General features: G+C 39.8%; 1 protein-coding gene across 1 annotated transcript; it reads right to left on the bottom strand.

Moving 5' to 3' along the window:
• Nucleotides 1-300: 300 nt before the first annotated feature.
• On the bottom strand, nt 301-22,615 carry PSMG4 (proteasome assembly chaperone 4). The gene is made up of 3 exons (XM_074208812.1): nt 22,357-22,615; nt 9,401-9,476; nt 301-493 (listed from the first exon to the last, which is right to left on the bottom strand). The coding sequence occupies exons 1-3, from the start codon at nt 22,528-22,530 to the stop codon at nt 372-374; spliced, it is 372 nt and encodes a 123-aa protein (XP_074064913.1). The 5' UTR covers nt 22,531-22,615; the 3' UTR covers nt 301-371.
• Nucleotides 22,616-25,720: the final 3,105 nt, after the last annotated feature.

Here is a 25,720-nt window from a genome sequence, read left to right on the forward strand (position 1 = left end):
ATTAAAAAGTAGATAAAGGAAATTGTGGTTCAATTCTTTCCAACTCTTTATGATCCCATTTGGGGTTTTCTAGGCAGAGATACTAAAGTAGTTTGCCATTTCCTTTTCCAGTTCATTTTACAGATGAGGAAACTGAGGCATATGGGGTGAAGTGATTTGCCCAGGGTCACACAACTACCTAAGGCCAGATTTGAGCTCAAGGTGAGTCTTCCTGACTCCAGGCCTGGCACTCTACCCACTGAACCACCTAGAGGTCCAAAGGGAGTAAGGCTAATTTTTAAAAAGCAAAACTCAAACAAATTGACTTTTTTTATTATGTTTAATGTACATAAATTACAAAACACCACATGCTACTGTGCTCTTTTTCCGGGCTAAAACTTTTCTGGGAAAGCTTCCATTTCTTCCTTGATCCTGTTTTCTATGAGAAGTGTAAAGTTGCTGTCTGTGTTTTGAAGATTGTAGCTGACAAACACCTGTTTTTTAGTCTTCCGGGCTAAAAGAAAAGAACACAGGGTCACATACAGGAATGAAAGGTCCTCATTTATACTGGCAAAGAATTAGACTAAAGTCTCAAATTCTCCAGGTGTCATATCAACCTGAAAATGGGGAAGCCTTTGGCCCCAAAAAGGGAGGGCGGGGGGAGTAAGAAAGGGGAAGAGACCAAAGAGAGGGAGTAAGGGGAAAGAAATGACAGAAGAGAATATAAGGGAAAGGGATGGGGAAGAGGAGGGAGCAGAGGATAGGGGAGGAAGACAGGAGTAAATAAGAGGGGAACAGAAGGGAGTGACGGGAGTAAGAGGAGAGAAGTGGAAGGAGTAGAAGAGCTAGTTTGAATATTGGCTCCTCTACAGACAACATGTAGCATATACCCAACCTTCAGGGTCCAATTTGGACATGAAGCACACCAACCACTGACGCCCCAGATCTAAGGCCTGAAAGACCTCAGAATAATCAAGTTATCTGGACATGAGCCTAACAATTAAACATGATTTAGGACTTCATTAAACCAGATGCCCTAGCAATTTAAACCACTGGCTTATCCCGACACCCTGTTTCCCAGAGTTAAGACCCAGCAAGCAAGCTGTATGTATCCTGAGCTTGTCCTAATGACAATCCTTTGTGTTTACCTACCTTCTGGATGGTCTCATCCTTTGCTAAAATCCCACATAATTATTGTACTGCTTTGACCAGCACCAGGTGGTCTCTGAGGTCGGGACAAGCCCAATATGAAGCCCAACTGTGAATTAAATCTGTCTCATTGTTGCTGTTCCTAGGGCAGCAGATAGACAAAAAAGAGACACCCTGCCAGGCAGGGTCTAAAGAAAAGGTATAGTCCCCAAGTTCAGTACTATAGCAAGTGCTAGGACATTAAAAATGACAAGCCATAACTTAACACAACACATAGGAACCTCATATGTGTGGGGATTCAACACATGCATATAGGAGCCTTCTTGGATCTGATGACAGGAAGAAGACTTTGTAATTCTACCACCTGCTTGGGTCTTCATGGGACCTTTCAAGAAAATAAATATCTGGCAAAGAAAATATAATAGAACATCCTATCCTTTAGATGGGTGCCTGGTCTTTGAAGGAATTCAATTCCAATCATTTTTAAAAATAAAGAAAGACAGTGTCCTCAAGGAGCTAATGATCTTTTTTTTTGGGGGGGGGAGAACAAAAAAGGAGTTTATTTGCTCTTCTCAAGAAGAGGGCACAACCTCCATAACATGAGTTACAGCTCTAGGAGGAGTGAAAAGTGCTGAGGCATGCAAGCCCCCTTTTCTTTTCCTTTTTTAAAATTTATTTTCATCCATTTGTACATGTATATTTCCAGGTTACAAAGTTTCCCTCCACCCTCCCTTCCCACCCCACCTCCCCTCAGTTGGAAACAGTCAGGTTGGAGTTTATGATCTAAAGTAAGAATATGGTATAGCACAAATAAGGAAGAATGAGATAGATGTGGTAGGGTCAAAGAGATAACTTCTGACAAAATACAATAGGAAAATCTGAAGAAACAGGGATCATTTTTGGTGGGAGGGTTATCACAGACACTTGGAAAATATAGCTACCACAGCATTTCCTAATTAATGCACAACTCTGATTATGGTACTCTCCTATTAATTTTTCTTTTTTTTTAAACCACCTTCAGTAACTCCCTATTGCCTAATATGAACCATATTACAAACTATTCAGACTGACTTAGATTTAAGACCTTTAAAGACCTTATTTCACATTACTCTCTTTTATGTATTCTGAATGTTTAAACTGTTCATTTTGAGGTTCCAACTCAAGCCCAACAGGTTGGTGAAATTAACTAAAAAGGAAAATGAGAAATAATGGAGAAGATTCAGGAAAGACGCACACTGACATATTATTGATTGTACTGTAAACTGGTCTGACCATTCTGAAAATCGATTTGGAATAATGCACCAAAAAGTTATTAAACTGTGCATTTCTGTGAACCCTTTTCATTTCAATACTAGGGAAAGGGAAAGAAAAGGGGAAGAAAAAAGGGAAAGGGGAAAGGAAAGGGAAAGGGGTTGGGAAAGGGGAAGAGAAAGGGAAAAAGAAAAGGGGAAAGGGAAGAGGGGGAAGGAAGAGGAAGGAAAAGGGGTAGGGAAAGGGAAAAGAGGAAGGGGAAAGAGAAGGGAAAGGGAAAGGGAAAAGGAAAGAGAAGAGGAGAAAGGAAGAAGAAGGGAAGGGATAGGGAAAGGGGACGGAAATAGAGGAAGAGGAATGGGAGGAGGGTGGGGGTAAGGGGAAGGAAGAGGAAAAGGAAGAGGAAGGGGAAAGGTTCCATCCCCAAAGACTTAATATCACCTGGACAACCTAATTTAGCTAATTTCAAATGCTTGTTAGGAATTCTGTAGCAGAGATTCTTGGCCAACCTGAATGACTTCTTTCAAATGCAATTACCTAGACAATCTAAATTAGGTTAGGGAAAGTTAGGATAAGAAATAAAGTCGGGAATGTCATGGGCAAGAAATACATTTTCTTCTTTCCACTATACCCCCTTTAGAATAAATGGAAGGTCTGACCACATCATTGCCACTCACTCCTTCACTTGATAACCTCCAGTGACTCCTTGTTTTGCCTGCAGAATCAAATACAAAATCCTCTGCTTGAACTTCAAAGCCCTTTCCAATCTGCCTTACCCACCTCTCTGGTCTTCTCACATCTTACCCCTAGTATGTATTCTGCAATTCGGTGAAACTGACCCGACTGTTCTTCAAACAACACTCCATCTCCCAATATTTTCACTGATTATTCTCTGTGCACTGAAAGTTTTCCCTCTTCATCAACACCTCCTGACTTCCTTCAAGTCCCAGCTAAAACCCCATGAAGTCTTTCCCAATTCCCCTTAATTCTAACGCATTCCCTCTGCTAATCATTTCTGCTTATCCTAAATATAATTTTCTTGTACATAGTTCTTTGAGTGTTGTCTCCTGCGTTAGACTCCTCAAGATCAAAGGTTACCTTTCGCCTTTCTTTTTACTCCATAGTGCTTAGTGAAATGACTAGCACATAATGGATTATAATAAATGATTACAGACTGACAGTTGTTAATCCTAATATCAATTTCCCTTCACTTGTCTCAGTCTCACCTATTTTTGGAGGTAGTATGGAGTAGGAGAAAAAACATTCTAGCTGCCTGGTATTATGCAGAAAGATCCCTGTCTTCTAGCTCTAAAATAAACTTATCCTTAAACTGAATGAGATTTTTGTGTTTCAGTCATGTCCAACTCCTCATGGCACCAGAAGGGGTTTTCTTAACAAAGATACTAGGATGGTTTGCAATTCCCTTCTCCAACTCATTTTTCAACTGAGGAAACAGGGTGAAGTGATTTGCCCAAGGTCACACAGCTAAGAAGTATCTGAGGCTGGATTTGAACTTAGGAAGATAAGTCTTTCTGACTCCAGGCCCTGCATTCTATTCACTGAATCACCCTAGTTACCCTCTGTGTATGATGTAACCACCCTATTTTCCATTCTGTATTGTTCTGATGTCTACTTCAGCTCTCCTGTCTTAAGTTCTAAACTGCTTATTCATCAGAGGCCAGGTTTATACATTCAGAGCTTTGTTTAGTGCCAGACAGAGCCACCCACAGTGGAAAAAAAAAAAAAGGAAGATGATGAAGAAAACTACAAATAAGCATTAAAAGTCAACTGTCCATGCATCTCCTTGCCTACTGGTCATGGCTAAAGTCAGGCAATGTCCAGTGTTAAGGGATCATGTCTGAATAGAATGGTCTATGATATCCCAAAGGGCTTGTCCAGTTTCGACCTATGCAGTTTAGCTACTCAATCATCTTATTTTTAGCACCCTCCTCTACTTATTATGCTGACTGGACAAACAGGCAGCAAAGTAGAGAAGGGAAGTCTACGGACAAATAATACAATGCCAGTCATGTATGGTTGTGAAACCCTTCAGGAGAATTCATGCTGGAATGAAGTTAAAAAAAAATTGAGTTTTCCCTTCAAGTACCTTTCATAGACTTCAAGAATGAAAGTCCAATTTTCACACCTTGCCTGTCAACAAGAGCTTCAAAAATTATTTTGGAGAAAATCATCCCATCAATACGAATAACAATCTTTAGATTATAAAAGGAGGAATAAATACAGCTAAGAGGGAAATGAATCCCAAGAAAGGTGACAGTCTGCTTGAATACATTTAGAGGAATAAAGATGACTTTTGTCATTCCCAGGAGCTAGCCTAGGATGCTCTGCACACAGTAGGTGCTTACTAGATAGCTAAATGAATCCAAATAAATGGCTAAAAATGTGCAACTCTTGCCATACAAAAAGTAAAAAATAAGATATCCTTCCTGCCCCAAAGCCTGGCCCAAGATCTAGATACCCTGGGGTAGAGGAAAGTTTTGCAGCTCTGATTTCCGAACCACAGCTGGTGATCAATGTGATCATGCACCAGGAAGAATGGGAACCCTGCCTGAAGACTAGATTCAGGCCAATTTCCTGATTTTCAAAAAGTGGAATAAAATGGATTCTGGAAGTGAGAGATCAGGAAGCTAGATATCAGGCCCAGAGACTTCTGAGAAGATGGTGAGCCAGGGAAGCCTACTCATCTTGACCCCTTCAATAGAAATCACCAAAAAGGGATGGGGGGGGATTGGTATTGTTTGCTAAGAAAAAAAAAACTGTCAAGAATCATCAGCCAAGTTCTGAAAGGATTCATTACAGAGACAATTTCAAAGCATTTCAAATACAAAGCAGTCATCACTAAGGGCAGTTTGATGGCACAGTGAATAGGGCCCTGCCTTGGAGTCAGGAGGATAGGAGTTTGAATCTGGCCTCAGACACTTTACTTTTACTGTGTGGCCTTGGGCAAGTCATTTGTCCCTGACTGCCCTGCATCCAGAGTCATCTCCAGTCGTCCTGATTCATATCTGGCCACTGGACCTGGATGGCTCAGGAAGAGAAAGTGAGCCTGGAGACTTAGCACAACCCATCCTCACTCAAATCCAATTCATGTGCTTGTCATGGCATCACCTCCCTAATGCATGGTCTTCTTCGAAAATGGAGGACAGGGGCAGCTAGGTGGCATAGTGGATAAAGCACCAGCCCTGGAGTCAGGAGTACCTGGGTTCAAATCCGGTCTCAGACACTTAATAATTGCCTAGCTGTGTGGCCTTGGGCAAGCCACTTAACCCCGTTTGCCTCCAATTCCTGAACAGAGTTCTGATACTAGCAGATCAGGGGAATGGCAATGACAGAGATTATTTTAAGTTCAGCAATATTCTTAAGTGACAGAGGTGAGAACTGCACATTACAAAAAGTTACATAGATTTGTAACTAGTAACTAGCCTTAACCCCCAAATGCATGAATTAACCCAGAGATAGGTCTATAGTGGGACAAAATAAGATTCAACCATTGGCTCTTGTTCTATTTAAAAGTTTTATCAATAACTTGTGTATTTACTAATTCACCTAGAGTCAAATCACAATCTTCCTCATCTGTAAAATAAAGATAATAATAATAGTAACAGTAGTAGTAGTAATAATAATAATAATAATAATAATAATAATAATAATAATAATACCTGTACCTCACAGGGTTTAAGGAAAGTGTTTTTGCAAAAAAATTAAAGAGCTACATAAATGAATGGTCATTAAAAACATCATCTTGGCAAAATGGAACATTTATCAACTTTCTGAGTAATAAAAAGTTGAGAGGGAATACCTAATATACAGTATAACAATTAAAATCCATAAATATTTCTACAAGAAATGAGGGCTCAAGTATAATGAGATGAAAATGTAAAGTTCTGTACTTGGGGGGGAAAAAATCTAAGCCCAAGTACAAGATGGGACACTAAGAGAGTTGTTTAATCCTTTTGGTCATATCTGACTCTCTATGAGATTTTCTTAGAAAAGATACTAGAGTAGGTCGCCATTTTACAGATGAGGAAGCTGAGGTTAAAAAGGTTAAGTGACTTGCCCAAGATCACACAGCTAGCTTAGTGTCTGAGGCTTGATTCTTCTTCTCTTAGAATCCTGATAAAATGAATGGAAAACTAGCATTCACCTACTATGCATCAGAATCTGTGTTAAATGCTAGGGGTACAAACCCAAAAGAAATGTGATCTCTATGTTTAGGATATTTGTATTCTAACTTTTATTTTTTTTCTCCTTTCCTTCCAATTATTCTAGAGTAAGTATATTCTAATCTAGCATGATAACCATATAAGAGAGGATTGGCCAGAACAGGGAACTTTGGTCTAGGAAGTCACAATGAGGAGTGGAGCAAAAGACCAATCAAGTGACTTGCCTTTTGAAGAAATCTAGTAGTATTGATTTAATGATAATGCCTAGGGCAAGAGGTATACTTTACACATTTAGTAGCAAAGAAGGAAGATGTCTAGAAAAGCATGGCTTGGGTTGCTGTAGTAGGTCTAACTATGGTGAACTTCTTAGAGTATGATACTTAAGGGGAGTAAGGAAGATTCATCTCCCTGAGTTCAAATCCGGGCTCAGATTCTTACTAGTTGAGTAAACCCGGTCAGGTCATTTAACCCTTTTTTTAACCTCAGTTACCTCATCTGCTTAAAAAAAAAAGGTGGGGGGATCAAGAAGGAAATGGCAAAGCACTCTAGCATCTGTGCTCAAAAAAAAAAAGGGATGACGAAGAGTTGACAGAACTGAAAACAACTGAACAACAACAAAACAAATATAAATTGTACTAATTCAGAATTTTCAATAACTCATGAGTGGTATTATAGATACACTAACTCATGAGTGGTATTATAGATACACTAAATAAAGTTTCAAACCACTTCCTCTAAATTTTTTGGTCTTAGGCTATTCAATAAAATATCAAGTTCTTTTTTCAAACCTAAAGACCTTACAAAATTAAAATTATCTTTACTGTGCCTTAACTGATCATCTCCCTGATTCTTTTCTAGGCCAGCCTTGCCTTTCCATTACCTAAACCAGAGTTACTTTCAATTCAAACATTTATTAAGGACCTATAAAGATAAAAAAGAAAAGTTTCTGCCCTCCATTTTGGTCTTGTCTGAATTACCAGGATATTTGATGGAAATAATTCAATTCTTTGTCTAACTATATATAAGCCAAACCACTGTGTATTTTACAAACTTGTAAACATGAAAGTTCTTCATTCTCACAAGTTGTGTCTACTGCCCCCAAACACCCTGAAGACACAATAAAGGGTTAAGGGTACACTTGTCAAACATACCACCCCAACCTACAGCCCACCTACAGCCTCCAATACTGCCAACTTCTCACTGCACCAAATTAAATGTAATTAGGAATAAATAAAATATTCAATAAAAAAGATGAGGTAATATGTAGTTTTCTAAGTCAATATAATATCTACCCACAGGGATACAGGGATCTTTATGTATGACTTTGGTGGCCCCATTTCTATTTGAGTTTGGCATTCTGGTCTAGGGTATGTGTCAATATGTGTGGCATTTCTGGGGTGAGTGGGTTGGGGGAAGGGAGAATGAATTTTGCTTGGAGACCCAGATATTCAACTTATACCATAACTCTTTACCTCCCAGTGAGATAAATGATTATTTCTTATGTTAATAATCAGTTAGTTATTAAGTGAGATTAAGATTTTTCCCTTCCTATTTCTCCATACAGAAATAAACCCCGAGTAAGTTATTCATATAGTCTTTGTGAAGGACATTGCTGTTTGACAAAACTACCCAAATCCTTTCCATACCTAATAGGGAGGCCTAATAGGAGAATCTAATCTAGGTGAAACTCTTAATCTACCATATTAATGATGATAATGAGGTTTGTCCTTTATTCTTGGATCATAACACTGGGGAGGTGATACCATGACAAGTACATGAATTGAATCTGAGTAAGGGGCTGCTGTGCTATGTCACCAGCCTCACTTTCTCCTCCTGAGTCCTCCAGATCCAGCAGTCAGATGTAATCAGGATCACTGGAGATGATCCTGGATGCAAGGCAATCAGGGTTAAGAGACTCACTCAAGGTCACCCAGCTAGTTGAGGCCACGATTGAAGTCAGGACAGGAATAGTCTGGCTTGAGATGAATCTCTTTGCCCAAGAGAGGAGTGATCAGAATCTCATACCCAGCCCCTCATTAGAATAGACTCACTTCTCATTATAAAATTTATCCTCTCATTGTTAACCAATCTGAGTTGATTCTACTTGTTAGAAAAACCTACTCTTCCAAGGGTATATAAATGTCAAGAGGCCTCCCCAATGGGTCTCAAATGATCATCATTTTATTCATTCTGAGCTAGCCATAATTAATAAAATGATTAATAACCCACAAATTATGTCTCTCAGACTTTTGATGCATCACATGAAACCCAATTCACATGCTTCTTATGAAGTAGAAAGAACCCTGAATTAAGAGTCAAGAGAACTTGATTCTAGTCTCACCTTTGCCATGTCTATGGGACTTCCAAGGCAAATCCCCTAGCTCAGCCTCAATTTCTGAATGAGTAAAAGAGAGTTAGACTGAATGGTCTTTAACATTGTTTCTAGCTCTAACATTTCAGAGTTATATGTTTCTAGAGTCTCAGTCAAACTCTCAAGTTCTAAAAAGATGAGTGCAGCTTAATAAATCTGGCAGAGAGCAACTTGGCAGGCAACCAATGCAGTTGAGAAAATGCTGGTCCTGAGACAAAAGGGTAGATGTGGTAGACAAAACTTTTCCATGACCACGTTGAACATCAAGAAAATACACTGAACTAACCTGTACTTCCAAAGAAGCCATTTCAGATAACTAATTATTTCCCTAAAGGAAAATTTGCTCTATAGAGTTACAGCATTCCTTTAGATAGTGAGTTCCCCAAATCTGTTTAAAATGTGGTTTTTAAGCTAACTTACAAAAAACATCAGATCTACTATGTAAAATGAGGTATCCCATACGTACCTAGTCGCTGGGCAAGACAGTTGGAGGTCGTGTCAGAGGTGTCTCCAAGAAGAGAAGTAGACACTGGAATGGAGTCCTGAAAGAAAAACAATGTATGAATGACTGTTAATCTAGCCAAGAATAAAGCTACCAACACCTAGAATGCTTTTATCTTAGAATGGCAGTGCAAAATTCCCAAATGTATTTTTGTTCAGGTGTGTCCAGTCATGTCCAACTCTTCATGACCCCATCTTGGGGTTTTCTTGGCAAAGATAGTAGAATTGTTTGCTTTTTCCTTCTCCAGCTCATTTTATAGATGAAGAAACAGGCAAATAGGGTTACATGACTTGCCCAGGATCACAAAGATAGTGTCTGTGCCTGAATTTGAACTCAAGAGGATGAGTCTGACTCCAGGCCCTACATTCTATCCACTGCACCACCAGGTTGCCCCCACAAATAGGCATACCTTGGAAGGTAAGAAAAGGGTAGTCTGCATATCCTTCAGATGCCTAAGTAGCATCTGCTATTTACAAAGCAAATGTGAAGCTCTGAGCATAGACCAGCTAAAGTCGATACTCAGGTGCTAGAACTCATGCTATCAAATAACTAACACATATTTAAAGTCATCTCTTCTCCTTTCTTACCCTGCAGTAAATATAACACTAAAGAATCTGAGCATGGTCTACTATTTCTCAACCAACATTAGCATCCTGGAAGCCAAGACATTTTATCTCCACAACTACACCTGTAACAAATCAGGTGCCTTTATTTGAAAACAGTCCCATTTCCCTTCAATGACTATGTTCTACAAGATTAATGAGGATCCCTTCACTTTGGGTAAGCTACCCAGGGTATTGCACTATCAAAACAAAATGGTTTTGTGCTCCTACTTGGTCAGAATTTGTTTCAAAGGAGATTTGTGAAATCTAAAAAAGTTATCACTGGGTTAAAATAAAACAAATGAAGGCCTTGCAATTAACTTTTTTTTATTAATATAAATATTTTATTTGTTTTCCAATTATATAGTATGTAGAATTATATTATTAGAATATAATTCTACATACTATATAATTGGAAAACAAATAAAATATTTCCAATTATATAGAAATAGTAGTTTCTACCAATCATTTTTTTTTGCAAGGTTTAGAATTTTACAATTTTTCCCCCTTCCTCCCATCCCTCCCAAAGGCAATCTGATAAGTCTTTACATTTGTTTAACATGATATGCATAGATCAAAACTGAATTGCAATTAACTTTTTTTTCCCCCTCTCCCATTTTGGAATACTGTATAGGCCCCACCTTCTCCCTGCCATCACTGCATGACTATGGGTGGGGGTGAGGGGAGCAACAAAGCCTTCCCAGTTACTAATTACTGCAATTAACTTTCAAAGGAATAAGAGTAAAAATCAGAGAATCATGAGAAGATTTGCAAGGACTGAGGGAAAGAAATGAAGTAGAAACAAGAACAAAATTAAAAAGAGGATGCAACAATGTCAATTAAAAGGTCACCCTCAAAAATCAAATGTATTTTTTATAATTGTAATAAAATCAAGAGGTAAAAGAGAAAGGGAAATTCCATTTCAAAAAAACTACAAAATGCATAAAATAATTGAGAATCAATCTATCAAAGCACACAAGGGACATGTATCGATTTAATTATAAAGTACTCCTTAAAGTAATAAAGAACAATTTAAATATTTGGAAATCTATTTAGTGCTCATGGCTGGGCTACGCTAATAAAATAAAAATGACAAAATAATGTTAATCTACATTTTTAATATGATACCAATCAAATCAAATGGTTACATTGCAGAATTCCATAAAATACAAACAAAATTCATTTGGAGAAACAGAAGATTTAGAATATCAAGGTAAATCATGAAAAGAGATAGTACTAAAAGGGAAAGTAATACTTCTAGAACTCAAACTATATTTTTTAAAACATCAGTCATCAAAATCAGTCAAGGATTGGTGAGAGAAGGAAGAAGAAAGATAAATAGATCAATGGAACATACTAGAAAAGGAGGAATAAGAAACAATGGAACTCAATAAGTTTGATAAAGTGGAAAACAAATTACCTAAGGGAAAAACTCATTTGATAAAAATAGCCAGCAAGTCTGAAATTTGCACTTTGTACCATATTCCACCAATACATTCTAAATGACCTTAATATTAAAGATCTTAACAATTTTTAAAAATTGGAAGAGAAGCAGCTCACATATCTCTCACAGCTATGGAAAAGAGTTATATTGGTTTTTTTAATTTTTTTTCTTTATTCTTTTTTCCAGTTACATGTAAAGGTAGTTTTCAACATTCATCCATTTTCAAGTTTATGAGTTCCGATTTTTTCTACCACTCTTCCCATGGCAACAAACAATCCAGTAAAAGCTGTACACATACAATTGTGTTTAACATATTTCCATATTAGTCATGTTGTTGAAAGAGGAATTAGAACTAAGGGGGAGAAACCATGAAAAAGAAAGAAAAACATAAAGAAGTTTTTAAAAAGTAACCATAGTATGCTTTGCTCTGCATTCAGATTCCACAGCATTTTCTCTGGATGTAGGTGGCATTTTAGGAGATAAATTTTTAAACTAAACAAGGAATAGAAGTAACTGCAAAATATAGATCACAAATCACGAATAAGAGAAATGCAAACTAAAACAACTGAGGTTTCACTTCACACATGGCATATTAAATGTTGCATGTCAGAGGGGGTCTTAGGAAGGAAGGCCACTAGGTGGCACATAGATAAGAGCACTGACCCAAGAGTCTGGAGGAACTGAATTCAAATTAGGCTCAGACATTTAACTCTTACTAGCTAGATGACCCTGAACAAAACACTTAACTGTGATTGCTCCTCATCTAGGGCATCTCCAGTCGTCCTTATCCATATCTGGCCATTGAATGCAGAGGGCTCTGGAGGAGAAAGTGAGGCTAGTAACTTAGCTCACTAAATCCTCACTCAAATCCAATTCATGTGCAGGGAAGTATCACCTCCCTGACATCATGATCTCCTTCTAGAAGGAAGGGCAAACAATAGGAAGGAAGGAGACAATCACCGATTAAAATTCCTACTATGTGCCAGCCTCTGTGCTAGATGCTTTACAAATATCTCATTTGACCTCACAACAGCACTGGGAAGTAGGTGCTATTATTATCTCCATTTTATAGTTGGGGAAACTGAGGCAAACAGAAGTTTAGTGTACTGCTCAGCTAGTGTCAGTGACCTGATTTGAACTCAGGTCTTCCTGACTCCTTACTCTATAACTCTGAGTCACCTAGCTGGTATCTATCTATCTCGATAGCTGATGGACAGGACACTGGGGCTTTGACCACATTCAGACCCTGGTCACAGTCTGGGCCCCGCATTGAGCAAGGACCCCCCCCTACAGCCCAGGCAGAGGGGTGCACTAGTGGTTATTCAACAGACCAGGAGAGCAGTCAGAGCCTCACATACTGAGGTCCTTGCAGGAATGTCCCAATAACACTCAAAAGCTCTAGTTGCTTCCAGCTGTTTCCAAGTAGGAAGATCTGTACCCTGGTACATGGTGATAGAATTGTGAATCAATTCAACCAATCTGAGACCAAATAAATTGGCTAAAATGTCCTTTGAACCAGAAACTACTAAGTTTATTCCCCAGGGAGGTTACTGACAAGAAGAAAGTCCCATATGCAACAAATCATGTATATAGAGTACTTTTGGTGACAGCAAAAAACTGAAAATCAAGCAGATGCCCATCCATGGGAGAATAGCTAAACAAATTGTGGCACATGAATGTAATGGAATATTACTGTTTTCTAAGGAATGATGTATGTAGTGAATACAAAGGAGCATAGATTCAGAGTAAAGTAAGCAGAGCCAAGAAAGCAATATACATAATGACAATAAAAATGGAAAAACATTGTTTTGAAAAACAACATACACATAAAAGATCAAAAGTAAATGTTCCAAGTGGAGCCAAGAGGGAAGCAGGAGTAGAGCCTCTCTTAGGTGCTCTCCAAAATATTTCAAAAACCTTAAAATTATGACTTGAACTAAATTTTCCAGAGACAGAAGCCATAGAAAGATCTAGTGAAGCAATTCTCCAGCCCAAGGAAACCTGGAAAATAGTGGGAAGAATCTGTTCCACCAGGTTAGAGGGGCAGCAGCACACCAGAGCAAAGGAACTTCAGCCTCCTGGAAACAGCCCCAGGGCACCTGGGAGCTCCAGCTCCTAGCAGCAAAAGCAGTTTCCTGACCTGCACCCCAGGAAGCACCAAGAACAGTTTGGAAGATCAGCAGGGAGACCCCTGCCAGAGTGAGCATAAAACCCAGGCCAGCATGACCCTCCATAGCCCTCAGCACAGCCCAGATCCCAGGAAACAGGAGCCACCTGGCAGCTGCACCCTGAATGCTCAGCTCATGAAAGGTAAGGAAGGTAAAGAAGTGGAGGGAGACTGCCGAGGTCTGTCCTCTGTCCCTGGGACAGGACTCTGGTGCTGTGACCACATTCAGACCCTGGTCACAGTCTGGACCCCCCCCCACACACACAGCCCAGGGCAGAGGGGTGTACTAGTGGTCATTCAACAGACCAGGAGAGCAGTCAGAGCTTCACATACTGAGGTCCTTGTGGGAATGTCCCAATAACACTCAAAAGCTCAGGAAGTACCCCAAAACCAGGCACAGGCTGGGGAAATGAGTAAACAGAAAAAATAAAAGGAACCTGACAATAGACAATTACTTTGGTCCCACGGAGGATCAAAATACTCAATCTGAAGATGAGAAAGTTCAAGTTTCTGCAACTAAAGACTCCAAGAAATACAGAAGTTGGGCTCAGACAATGACAGAGCTCAAAAAAGATTTTGAAAATCAAGTAAGGGAGATAGAAGAAAAATTGGGAAAAGAAATGAGAGATGCAGGAAAAACATGAAAATGAAGTCATAAGCTTAGTCAAGGAGATCCAAAAAATGCTGAAGAAAATAACATGTTAAAAACAAGCTTAGGTCAAATGGATAAAACAGTTCGATACGTTATTGAAGAGAAGAATGCTTTAAAAAGCAGGACTGGCCAGACAGAAAAGGAGATAAGAAACCTCTCTGAGAAAAACAAATCCTTCAGATATAGAATGGAGCTAAAGGAAGCTGATGACTTTGCAAGAAATCAAGACACTATAATTCAACACCAAAAAATGAAAAATTAGAAGAAAATGTGAACTATCTCACTGAAAAAACAACTGATCTGGAAAACAGATCTAAGAAAGATAATTTAAAAATTATTGGGTTACCTGAAAGTCATGATCAGGAAAAGACCCTTGATTTCATTTTAAAAAGAATTTCTACAGGAAAATTGTCTTTCTATCCTAGAAGCAGAGGGTAAAATAGAAATTGAGAGAATCTACCAGAAACCCCAAGAAAGAGATCCCAAAAAACAACCCCCAAGAATATTGTAGCCAAGTTCCAGAACTCCCAAGTCGAAGAAAAAATATTACAAGCAGCCAGAAGGACACAATTCAAATATCATGCAGCTGCAGTCAGGATTACCCAGGACTTAGCAGCATCTACACTGAGGGCTCATAGGGCTTGAAATATAATATAATATTCCAGAAGGCAAAAGAGCTTGGAATGCAACCAAGAATCAATTACCCAGCAAAACTGAATGTCCTCTTCCAGAGGAAAAGATGGACTTTCAATGAAATAGGGTAATTTCAAATTTTCCTGCTGAAATGACCAGAGCTTGAACAGAAAGTCTGACCTTCAAGTACAGGACTCAGGTGAAGCATAGAGAGGGTGGACAAGAAGTGTAAATTATGAAGGACTTAATGATGATGAACTGTTCCTGCATGGAAAGATGATACTGATAATACTCATATGAACCTTTTCATTCAATAGAGCAGGTTTCAGAAGAAGCTTTTATAGATAAAGCACAGGAGAGAGTTGAATTTGAAGATATAATATATCGTAAAAATGGAGTCAATAGGTGAAAGAGAAATGTACTGGGAGTAGAGAAAGGACAGGTAGAATAGGCTAAGATATTTCATATAAAAGATATTTCATGTAGCTTTTGCAATGGTATGGAAGGGGGAAGGCAAGGGAGAATGAGGGAACCTACATTCTCATCAGAAATGGCTCAGGGGCGGCTAGGTGGCGTAGTGGATAAAGCACTGGCCCTGGAGTCAGGAGTACCTGGGTTCAAATCCGGTCTCAGACACTTAATAATTACCTAGCTGTGTGGCCTTGAGCAAGCCACTTAACCTCATTTGCCTTGCAAAAAACTAAAAAACAAAATGGCTCAGAGAGGAAACAGCATACACACTCAATAGGGTATAGACATCTAGAAGAAAAAGGAGAGAAAGGGGGACAGGGGAGGGGAGGGGGGATATGGGTGATAGAGGAGAAGGTAGATCATAGGAGAGGATAGTCACATATAATAGATTTTTTTTTTTACTTTTTTTCAAGGTGTGGCCTCAGACACTTAATAATTACCTAGCTGTGTGGTCTTAGGCAAGCCACTTAACCCCATTGCCTTCCAAAAAAAATCTAAAAAAATAAAAAATAAAGAGAGAGAGAGAGAGAGAGAGAGAGAGAGAGAGAGAGAGAGAGTGAGTTGAGAAGTTTTTTCTTTTACTTCCATTTGCAGAGCTGGGAGGTTACCAAGTACAGGACATTGTATGTATTTCCAGACTTTTTTGGATACAATGATCAGTGACAAAGATTTCTTTTTTTTTTAGGGGGGAATTATTCTAAAAATATGTGTCAAAAATAAGAGAAAAAATATAACTTTGCTTTTAGATCTGTTTCTTCTCTCAACACATTCAATTGTGATCTATGCATATCATAGATGCAAACGTAAACTATATCAGATTGCCTTCTGTTGGGAGGGAAAGGGAGGGAGGGAGAAAAATTGTAATACTCAAAACCTTACAAAAAGAAATGATTGGTAGGAATTACTATTGTTTATAATTGAAAAACAAATAAAATATTTATTTAATGAGAAAAATATAATTTGTTTTATGGGATGGCTCTCTAGGAGGGGAAGGAAAATAGGATAACTATGGTGGATATAAGAAAAAAGGTCATCAATAAAAAAATATAAAGAAATTCTTATTGTTTGTCCAACAAATTGTTGTCCTTCCAAACAGAAAACCATGACATCAAGTCAATGATGATAAGACATACAAATTAAAATTAAAATGAAGGGAATGTTGTGCAAAGACATCTTTTTTTTTTACTATATATACATATATATGTATAGTGACAAACTTACAACAGTACAGCAAAGCTAACCTGGCTCTTGATGGTCTCACCATCAATAATATTTGGCAATAAACTTAGGAGAGTAGGCAAAGTTAACCTGTCCCTATGTTGCTCAGCTCAGCAACCATACTCCCCCATAACCCAAAGACTTTGGTTTCTGGGGAAGCTGCCCAATGAGCCATGGTAATAAAGCCACTGGATTGTTAGCTGACATCATGATAGGTCGGAACACTAAGACAGTATCTGATCATCTTCAAACCTCCAACTTTCATTCTTGAATAATAAAAACATTCTTGGCACATGCTTTCACACTGGTCTGTCTTGCACCAGGCCAAGAATTTCACCTCTAGTAGCACAATATGGCCCAAGTTTCGAAAACTAACAAAATAGAATAGGGGTTCTACTCCATTATTCCTAGCTGGGGTATCTGGGTGACTCAGGCCTGATTTGAACATTCTTATTTTTTCCAAGTAAACACTTCAGCCCTGAGGGAAACTCAGCTAAGAGCATGGAGGCAGGGGCTGGGACAGGCAGTGGGTTGCCTCAATTTGAAGATCCAACTACAAACTTTTTAACTGTAGCAATTTTAATATACCTTATTGGAGTTGGAATTACCTTGGATGCTGGCACTAGACTTGTCCTTCAATGAATCCTCCTTAAAGGATTTAAACTATATACCTTCTAATTACAGGACCTTGAAGGAGTAGTGTATTGTTATTTTTCATCATTACTTGCCCATTCATTTTTGAATATATTCCTTCATCTCCCTCTCCCTTTCCTCCCATTATAACCAATTTTTTAAAAGAAAAAAACAGTTCAACTAAACCAATCAATATGACAGAAAGTATTATTAAACTACCAATTTGGGGAGAGATTCAGGGTGTTTTCTTTTCCTATCTCTTCATCCTGAGTCAAGTTAGCATCTGAAGGACAGGATTGATAATAAGATTAGATTAGATCAAACCTGTTCAGATCCCAGCCAAATGGGGAAGCCCAAAGTGTTCTCAGACTTAGACAGGAGTAGATTGCAAAGGGTTGAGCTCATTCATCTGGGGATACACTAAGCCAGGTGTATGCACTCAATCCTTCACAATCAGAGGTGAAGCTCAGCTCTGCCTCACCTGCCACCCACTCACTACATGTCCCTGGGTGGGAGGTAGATTCTTTGTCTAGACTGCCAAGAGTGGGGATGGGCTGGGAGTGAGAGTGATCACAATCACTCCCCCCTCAGACTCTCATTAGAATGGGTTCATTGTACATCATAATATTCTTCTTATTAATTGTTAACCAATCAGAGTTGATTGCAACCCTTGGGAACACCCATTCTTCTACTGGCATATAATCACTGGGTCAGTTCCATGAAGAGTTTCAAGAGTGTTACTGACCCCTTTTATTATTTATCCATTAGCATAATTAATAAAATGATTAATTTCCCAGAAATGAAGCCTCTCAAGTAAGTCCTCACTTCCCCAATGAAGGGACAGTGGGAAATTTTCTCAGGCTAAAAAAGCAGTCATTAAAATTTCAGCTCTCAGTCTCATTTTACAGTTCTTTTCATGTACAATATTATAGTCCTGGTATGTGTTATTTTCTTGGTTCAGCTTACTTCACTCTTCATCCATTTATTGAAGTCTTCTCATATTTCTTTAAATTCCAGGTTATTAGATTTCAATTCAATCAAATATCTACAATATACCAAGCCCTAGGCTAAGTGATGGATTATATCAAGCACATTTTTTTTTTCAACAGGGCTAGCAGACCCAGGAAATACCACATATAAAATATCCCCAAATTTCAACAGAACATGTAACAACATCCCCTCTAATATGAGTGGAGACAAGACGTTAAATGCAAAGTCCGTGGATTGTTGAATTGGTTAAATATACAAGAGCAAAGAGTGTTTTTTGGATCAGTGTCAACCTGGAGAAAAGTCTCTAATAGCCTCCCACATGCCTCAGCCTTTGGCCCTGTTCTGTTCAGCATTTTGATTTGAATAAAAGTAAGCTTAAAGTGACAATCCTTTGTATATGATACACTAGTCAAACAATATTTTAAGAACTGTGTACAGGAAACTGGGTCCTTCACTTTAAGAAAATAACAGATTGAATTATATCCATAGGAGGGTGAGCATAATGACAGAACTAAGTCGCAAGAGGATCACAGAAAGACCTGAGCAAGATACAAGATGAACATAAACCTGAAAATGGAGCAATCAACAAGCACTAAGTGCTTATTATGTGCCAAACATATATATATGTGTGTGTATATACATACATATATATGTATATACACACACGTATATTAAATGTGTGCACTTATATATACATATGTAAACATACATTTGGGGAGAGAGAGAGAGAGAGAGAGAAAGTAAATCGAGATGGGGCAGTCGCAGTCAGCTGACAAACATTAAGTGTTTATATTGATTATAAAGAGGGGGGAGATTGCAGCTGGGTTGCTAAGTGGATAGGGTGCTGGCCTGGGGTCAAGAAGACTCTTCTTCCTGAGTTCAATCTGACCTCAGACATTAACTAGCTGTGTGACCCTGGGCAAGTCACTTTACCCTGTTTGCCTCAATTTCCTCATCTGTAAAATGAGCTAGAGGAGAAAAAAGCAAACCATTCCAGTATCTTTAACAAGAAAAATGAGGTCATAGGGGGTGGCTAGGTGTCGCAGTGGACAGAGCACTGGCCCTGGCTGTGTGGCCTTCGGCAAGCCACTTAACCCCACTGCCTTGCAAAAAAAGAAAACTAAACCAAAAAAACCAGGGTTATGAAGAGTAGACATGATTGAAAATCCACTAAACAACAAAAAAGTGCCAAACACTGTGCTTAGCACTAGGGGTACAGAGAAAGGCCATAACAAATGAAAAAAACAACAAAATCCACAGTGCCTACCCTCAAAGAACTTACGGTGAAGAAGAGAATGTGCAAATAACGTGTACATATAAAAAGATAGAGTAGATGGAAGAGAGTCTGAACTAGAGAGGCATCAGTAGCTGATTAGACTAGGAAAGGTCTCTTGTAGAAGTCAGGAAGCTTAGTTCCTACCAGGAGGAATATTTTCAAGATGACCTGGTCACTTCATGTGCATTGTTAAGTGTTTTTTAATAGTGTTTGTTTGTTTGCTTGCTTTTAGCAAAGAAGGAAATATAATTTAGTAGAGCTATTCTTTCTTTTCAAGCTCTGAATGTATGGGTCTTCAATAAAGAAGCAATCACAAGCTTGCTCTTTGTGTGAACTAAATCCAAGGACCAAGATGGAGTGTTAGCAGTTGTGAGATCCTGACCATCAACCAAGATGAGCTTCTGAAGCATAGAATAAGAGAGATGAGTGAGTTCATTGCAGATGGTCTCTTTGTCTCAGTACAAGGAGAACCAAGGACATCTGCTAGGAGAGAGGAAGGACACAGGTATTAGAGGCTTGAGGAAAGGGACTGAAAAACATCAATGAGGCAATTGGCACAGGATCCACCAGTAAAGAATAAATATCCTGCCAAAGTCCAGTAGTAAAAGCCCAGTAGAGAATGATGGAAATGGTCAACTACAGAGTGAAACTGAATGGGAGAGGAAAATAAAATTAGAACAGGAGGATACAATGTGGAGGATGCAGTGAGAATAGTTTTAATAAGAGTGAGACAAAGCATTAATAAACTATTAAAAATGCAGATAAAGGAGGAAGAAGTTCAGAAAAGGACATAAATAAGCAATATAGTCTTGTCATGACTAAGTTAAATTTTATAAGCAGTTTAAAAAACAGCATCAGGTTCATCTACATAGATTCATATACACCACACACACATATATGTAGACATATATTTGGGGAGGGAGAGAGAGAGAAAGAGTAAAGTAAATCGAGATGTGGCAGTCAGCTGACAAACATTAAGTGTTTATATTGTTTATGAAGTGGGGGAGATTGCAGCTGGGTGGTTCAGTGGATTGGGTGCTGGCCTGGAGTCAAGAAGACTCATCTTCCTGAGTTCAATCTGGCCTCAGACATTAACTAGCATTAATAAGCAATACTTCCTATATTTAAAAAAAAAAAGGGGAGGTGGCTAGGTGGCAGAGTGGATACAGCACCAGTCCTGGAGTCAGGAGTACCTGAGTTCAAATCCAGCCTCAGACACTTAATAATTTTCTAGATGTGTGGCCTTGAGCAAGCCACTTAACCCCACTGCCTTGCAAAAACTTAAAAAAAAAATTAACTTCAAATGAGTGAGAATAGAGGGAGAGTAGAAAAACTAGGAGGTGGAGATCCAGGAGAAGAATTTCAGAGTTCAAGATCATTAATTAGGAAATTAATGAATGCTAGGGCCTATGGTAGAAACAGGTCATGAAAAGTCAGGAGGATAAACTGGCCTTACTGAAAAAGGAGGGAGACTTTGTCACAAAGATCCCTTTTTTTTTTTAATCATTTAGTCATTTCAGATTCTGGAGTGGTTTGCCATTTCCTTCTCCATCTCATTTTACAGATGAGGAAACTGAGGTCAACAGTGATTTCAGAGTCACACAGCCAGTAAATGTGTGAGGTCCCATTTGCAGTCATATTTTTCCGACTTCAGACCCTGGCCCCTAGCAGCCCAAGATCCCACTGCTAAGAATATAATGAAAGAAAGAAAAAGACATACACCATGGGATTTTTAGCAGCACTTTTGTATCAGTGAAAAAGAAAACAACTGGAAACAAAGTTGATGCCCACTGACGTGGCTGCATGTTAATGAAATGTAAAGAAATCCTAGATTTGAAGAATGCCAAGAGGCATGGGGAAACTTGGAAGATTTTTTACAAAATTGAGTAATCAAAGGAGGCCAAACAATATACACATTGCCTACCACAATGTAAGTGAATCAGATAACCACTAGAAAAATCAAAATTGAACGCTGTATAGTTACAGTGATGAAGTTTAGCTCAGTTGCTTCCCTTTTTTCCCCCTGGGTGGGTAATTATAGATGAGCAATATTGCCATAACAGTCAAACCTGACTGATATGATGATTATTTTTGCCACACAGCTTTTTCTTTACCTTTTTTCTTTTTTAGTTTTTAACAGGCAATGGGCTTAAGTGGCTTGCCCAAGGCCACACAGCTAGGTCATTATTAAGTGTCTGAGGCTGAATTTGAACTCAGCTCCTCCTGCTGCACCACCTAGTCGCCCCCTTTTTTCTTTACTTTTAAAAAAAATTTTTTTTCTTGTCATAAAGTTTGACTCTTAGTAGGGAAGAGATTGTGGAGATGATCTACAGCGTGTTTACAATAATACTGCATTTCTGCTATAAATATAAATTGAATATATATAAAACTATGAATATGAAAAAAATGAATATATAAATATAAATTGAAATGTGCTCCTTGGGGAAGGCTGGGGCGCCAGCCCCTCCCGACCCCCATGACGTCAGCGTCGGAGCAGGGCGCTCAGTCTCGCTTACGTCATGGTCATGGGCAGTTTCCTGCCTTCTTTCCCGAGGAGGTCAGAGGGCAGTAAAGGGTTTTTTTTTAAAATGTTTTTACTGAGATCGATGTAGGTCATGGAACCGTGAGGGGGGTGGGGAAAATTGTAAAGCTCAAAATAAATAAAATCTTTCTTTATAAAAAGTGTTTAAAGACAGTGGAAGTCAAGGGCGCGGGTCCGCGGGCGCGCGCGTCCGTTCCCGACACCCCCCGCGGCAGGCGCGGCCCCGCGGCAGGCCCGGCCGCTCGCACCGCGCCGCGCCGCGGGCAGCCCCTCCCCCTCCGGGCCCACTCACGTAACGGCTGCACATGGCCACGGCGAGGTTGCGCAGGTGGGGCGCCGCGCCCACCCACAGGAAGAGCGAGTCCGTCAGCCGCATCACGTGGAAGTGGACGAGCTGCTCCCACAGCCTGGCGCTGAAGTTGTGCAGGGAGATGGCCCCGCTGCCCGCCGCCCGCGGCCCCTCCATGCCGCCCCAGCCTCCCGGCCTCGCGGCGCGCCGGCTCCCCGCCCCCCGGCCGCGGCCCCCGCCAGGCCGAAGCAAGCGATGGCCGAACGAGGGAGCCGGGATTTGGCTTTGGCTTTCCGAGGGCCTGGGGAAGGACGGGGAGCCAGCCCAGCGGGCCGGGCCCAGGAGCCCCCGGAGCCCCCGCTCCCGCGGCCGCGGGCGGAGGCGAGACGGCCCCGGATGGCGAAGGGCCCGGATGGCGAACGCCCCGGATGGCGAAGGCCCCGGATGGCGACGGCCGCCGGACCTGCCTGCACCCCCTCCCGCCTCGGCCTGCCCCCGCGCCAACCTGCATCCGGGGCACAGAGCCCTGGGCCGCAGAACCTGCCAAGACAAAGCCTGTTGCTTTCAAAAGGGAAAAAAAGTACCCCTTAAGTGACTTCATGTTTTTGCATCACATCTCTCCTCATTACTCCTTTCAAACTGAATTCTCCATTATAACCAAAAAAAAAAAACCCAAACCACCCGAACCTGTGACCCAATCTGCCCGCATAGACCTGGTCCCATTATTAGAGCCTCCTTCCTTTCTGGGAGGACATAATCTGCTATTCCTTTTTTTTTTTTAAATTACTCAGAATTTTACCTCCCTTTAGTGATTTTTCATTTACTTGTTCTTTTGGTCCTGGATCTGTTTATACATAGCTTTCCATGTCTCTCTGAATTCTTCCCATGTATTATTTACGGTTCCACCATACTTGGGTTCAGATGCCACAGTGGTGGTTTTTCCTGCTATTTCCAAACAATGGGCACCTCCTTTATTTCCAGGTCTTCACTACCACAAATAATATGACTTTTATTTCTGGCATCCCCTCTGCCTCCTTCTATATACGTGTAAAAATGTCAGCAAGGTCAGGAAGGAAGAGTGTGGTGACACCCTTCTGATCTTGGGTCATCCACCGAGTCTAAAGGATCCTGACATGAGCGGGCATTTATGTTTAGGTGATGATGTTTATCCTTTATTCTTATGAGTGGGCCATTTTATTCCCCAGTTTTGTATGACTGGAGAAACTGCTTCCAGTGGTATATAGTTTGATCCTTACCCCACCTTCAGGTTAATTTTAAGAGAAAACTATGCAATAGTGGGGTGAAGGGGCAACCCTGACAGATATTGGACTTAATCACATTCTGAAATTGATTCTAGACTAGTGAATGGCAGGCTCTTTGATTGACTGCAGTTATTGAAGTGGAACTTTCAAAGTTGGCCAATCTCTCATTAGAATTTCTTTTCAGGGTGCCTAGTTGGTGCAGTGAATAGAGCACTGGAGTCAGGAGAACCTGAGTTCAAATTCGGTCTCAGACACTTAATACCTAGCCGTGTGGTCTTGGGCAAGCCACTTAACCTCATTGCCTTGCAAAAACCTTTAAAAAAAAAAAAAGAATTTCTTTTGATCTCTTCAATGCCAGACAATACCCATCCAGGAGAGACTTTGAGCCTTTTCCCCTTCTGAAATCAATGTGTGGTGCCATGAAGTGAACCTTGGATCTAAGCCTTAATTTTGTGCTTCCATTTTAGGTGAGCAAAATTAAACTGGAGGTTACAATCTAGTGAGTTTCTGATCTTTTAAAGATCAGAAAAGTGAACCACCTGGGAGTCTAGAAGTACAGCAACTGAGCCGGGCCAGTTTTTGCAGCCAATCCAGCACTGGTTTTCCCCAAGGATCAATAAATGAAGTAATGTCACATTTGGATGGGAACTTGATGAGACTAAAATTAATCGGAAAGCCCAGAAGACTGAGGTGGGGGCATCAGTGTTTGGGGAAAATGTTGGTACTTCTGATCAATGTTTTATAAGTAAACATCCCTTTCTAGAAACTGATATTTATTGCTTAAAAGGAACTAGAGGTTAGTCACTGTTAGTTAACAGTCTGTATTAGGGCTTAAGTCAGGGATAATGCCTCAATCTCTCAGGGGAGGGATAACCAGAACCCTAAGAAAGAAGACTGTAAGAGTCTGGGAATAGTGAGCCAGAGAATATTCCATACCAGTAGTCTTAGGGAGTTTCCTGGAGAATTAAAAGATTAAGTGACTTGCCCAGGATCACAGAGCCAATATATGTCCAGAGAGCAGAATTGAAGCAGAACTTCCTAGTTCACAAGTCAACCCTCTATCCACCATTCTAGACCTCCCTTGAAAATGGTATAACATTAAAGCATCAGTAAAAGTTTGTTGTTTGCAAGATTACTGGAAAAAATCAGGTCACCTAGGTTAAATAATGTGGAGATTTTTTTTCCAACAGTAACCTTTTAGCAGAAACTCCAGGAATTAAATTTTGTTATTAAAAAAAAGTTCCCTGTATTATTTGAACCATTTTCTCCAAGAATCAAGTACTTCCTGAATATAGCTTTACTCACTATCACTTCCTTATCAACTATACTTCCTCAACTCTTTTGAATATGATTTGCATCATACTATCATGTGAGAAGAAACTGTGGATTTTATTTTTGCTTGGACACAGTATGCAAACTAGTAAGTTTCTCTGCAATTCTGATTGGTGAACATTCATTTCCAGTCTGGACCCACATCCACTGCTTCTTGTCAGCTGAGAAAGAGACTGAAAAACAATGACTTTGTAACTTTATTTTAAATGAGTTATTTACTTGAATTCTTCCCCAATGTTAAAATATACATATTTCATGAATTATTAAAAATATATAAAATTGGTAGGTAGGAAAAAAGAAATATGTAAAAAGTAAGGATACAGAGCTTACTAATACTAAGAATACATTTGTGCTCACTGAGATTAAGAGATTTATCCAAAATTTGGGGAATCAGTGGTTCTACCTTATCCCTCCCCTATCCATAACAAATATTGTTCAGTAGTAGCACAATCTACCTGAACCTTACTATCCAGCCCAGTCCATCAAGTCTGATAATAAGCAAGCAAGGCTCTTCAATGACCTGCTCAATCAGGAGTAGATTGGACCTATAGCTTCACAATGGACAGGCCCATCCAGCCAACATTTTCCAATCCCTACAATGAGCAAACCCAGATTATTTTATCATCCAAGGCAGATATCCTTCCCTTCTAGGTGGCACTTCAGCTGAACAGATGAGCCAATGATTCATTACCAACACCATAACTCCTAGCAGGTCTCTTCAGAAAAAGACAGGACATTGAGATTCAACAGTTCTGGAGCTGGAAATTTCCTTG

The sequence above is a fragment of the Macrotis lagotis genome, chromosome X, assembly GCF_037893015.1.
Source record: "Macrotis lagotis isolate mMagLag1 chromosome X, bilby.v1.9.chrom.fasta, whole genome shotgun sequence".
In the NCBI taxonomy this organism is placed as follows: Eukaryota; Metazoa; Chordata; class Mammalia; order Peramelemorphia; family Peramelidae; genus Macrotis; species Macrotis lagotis.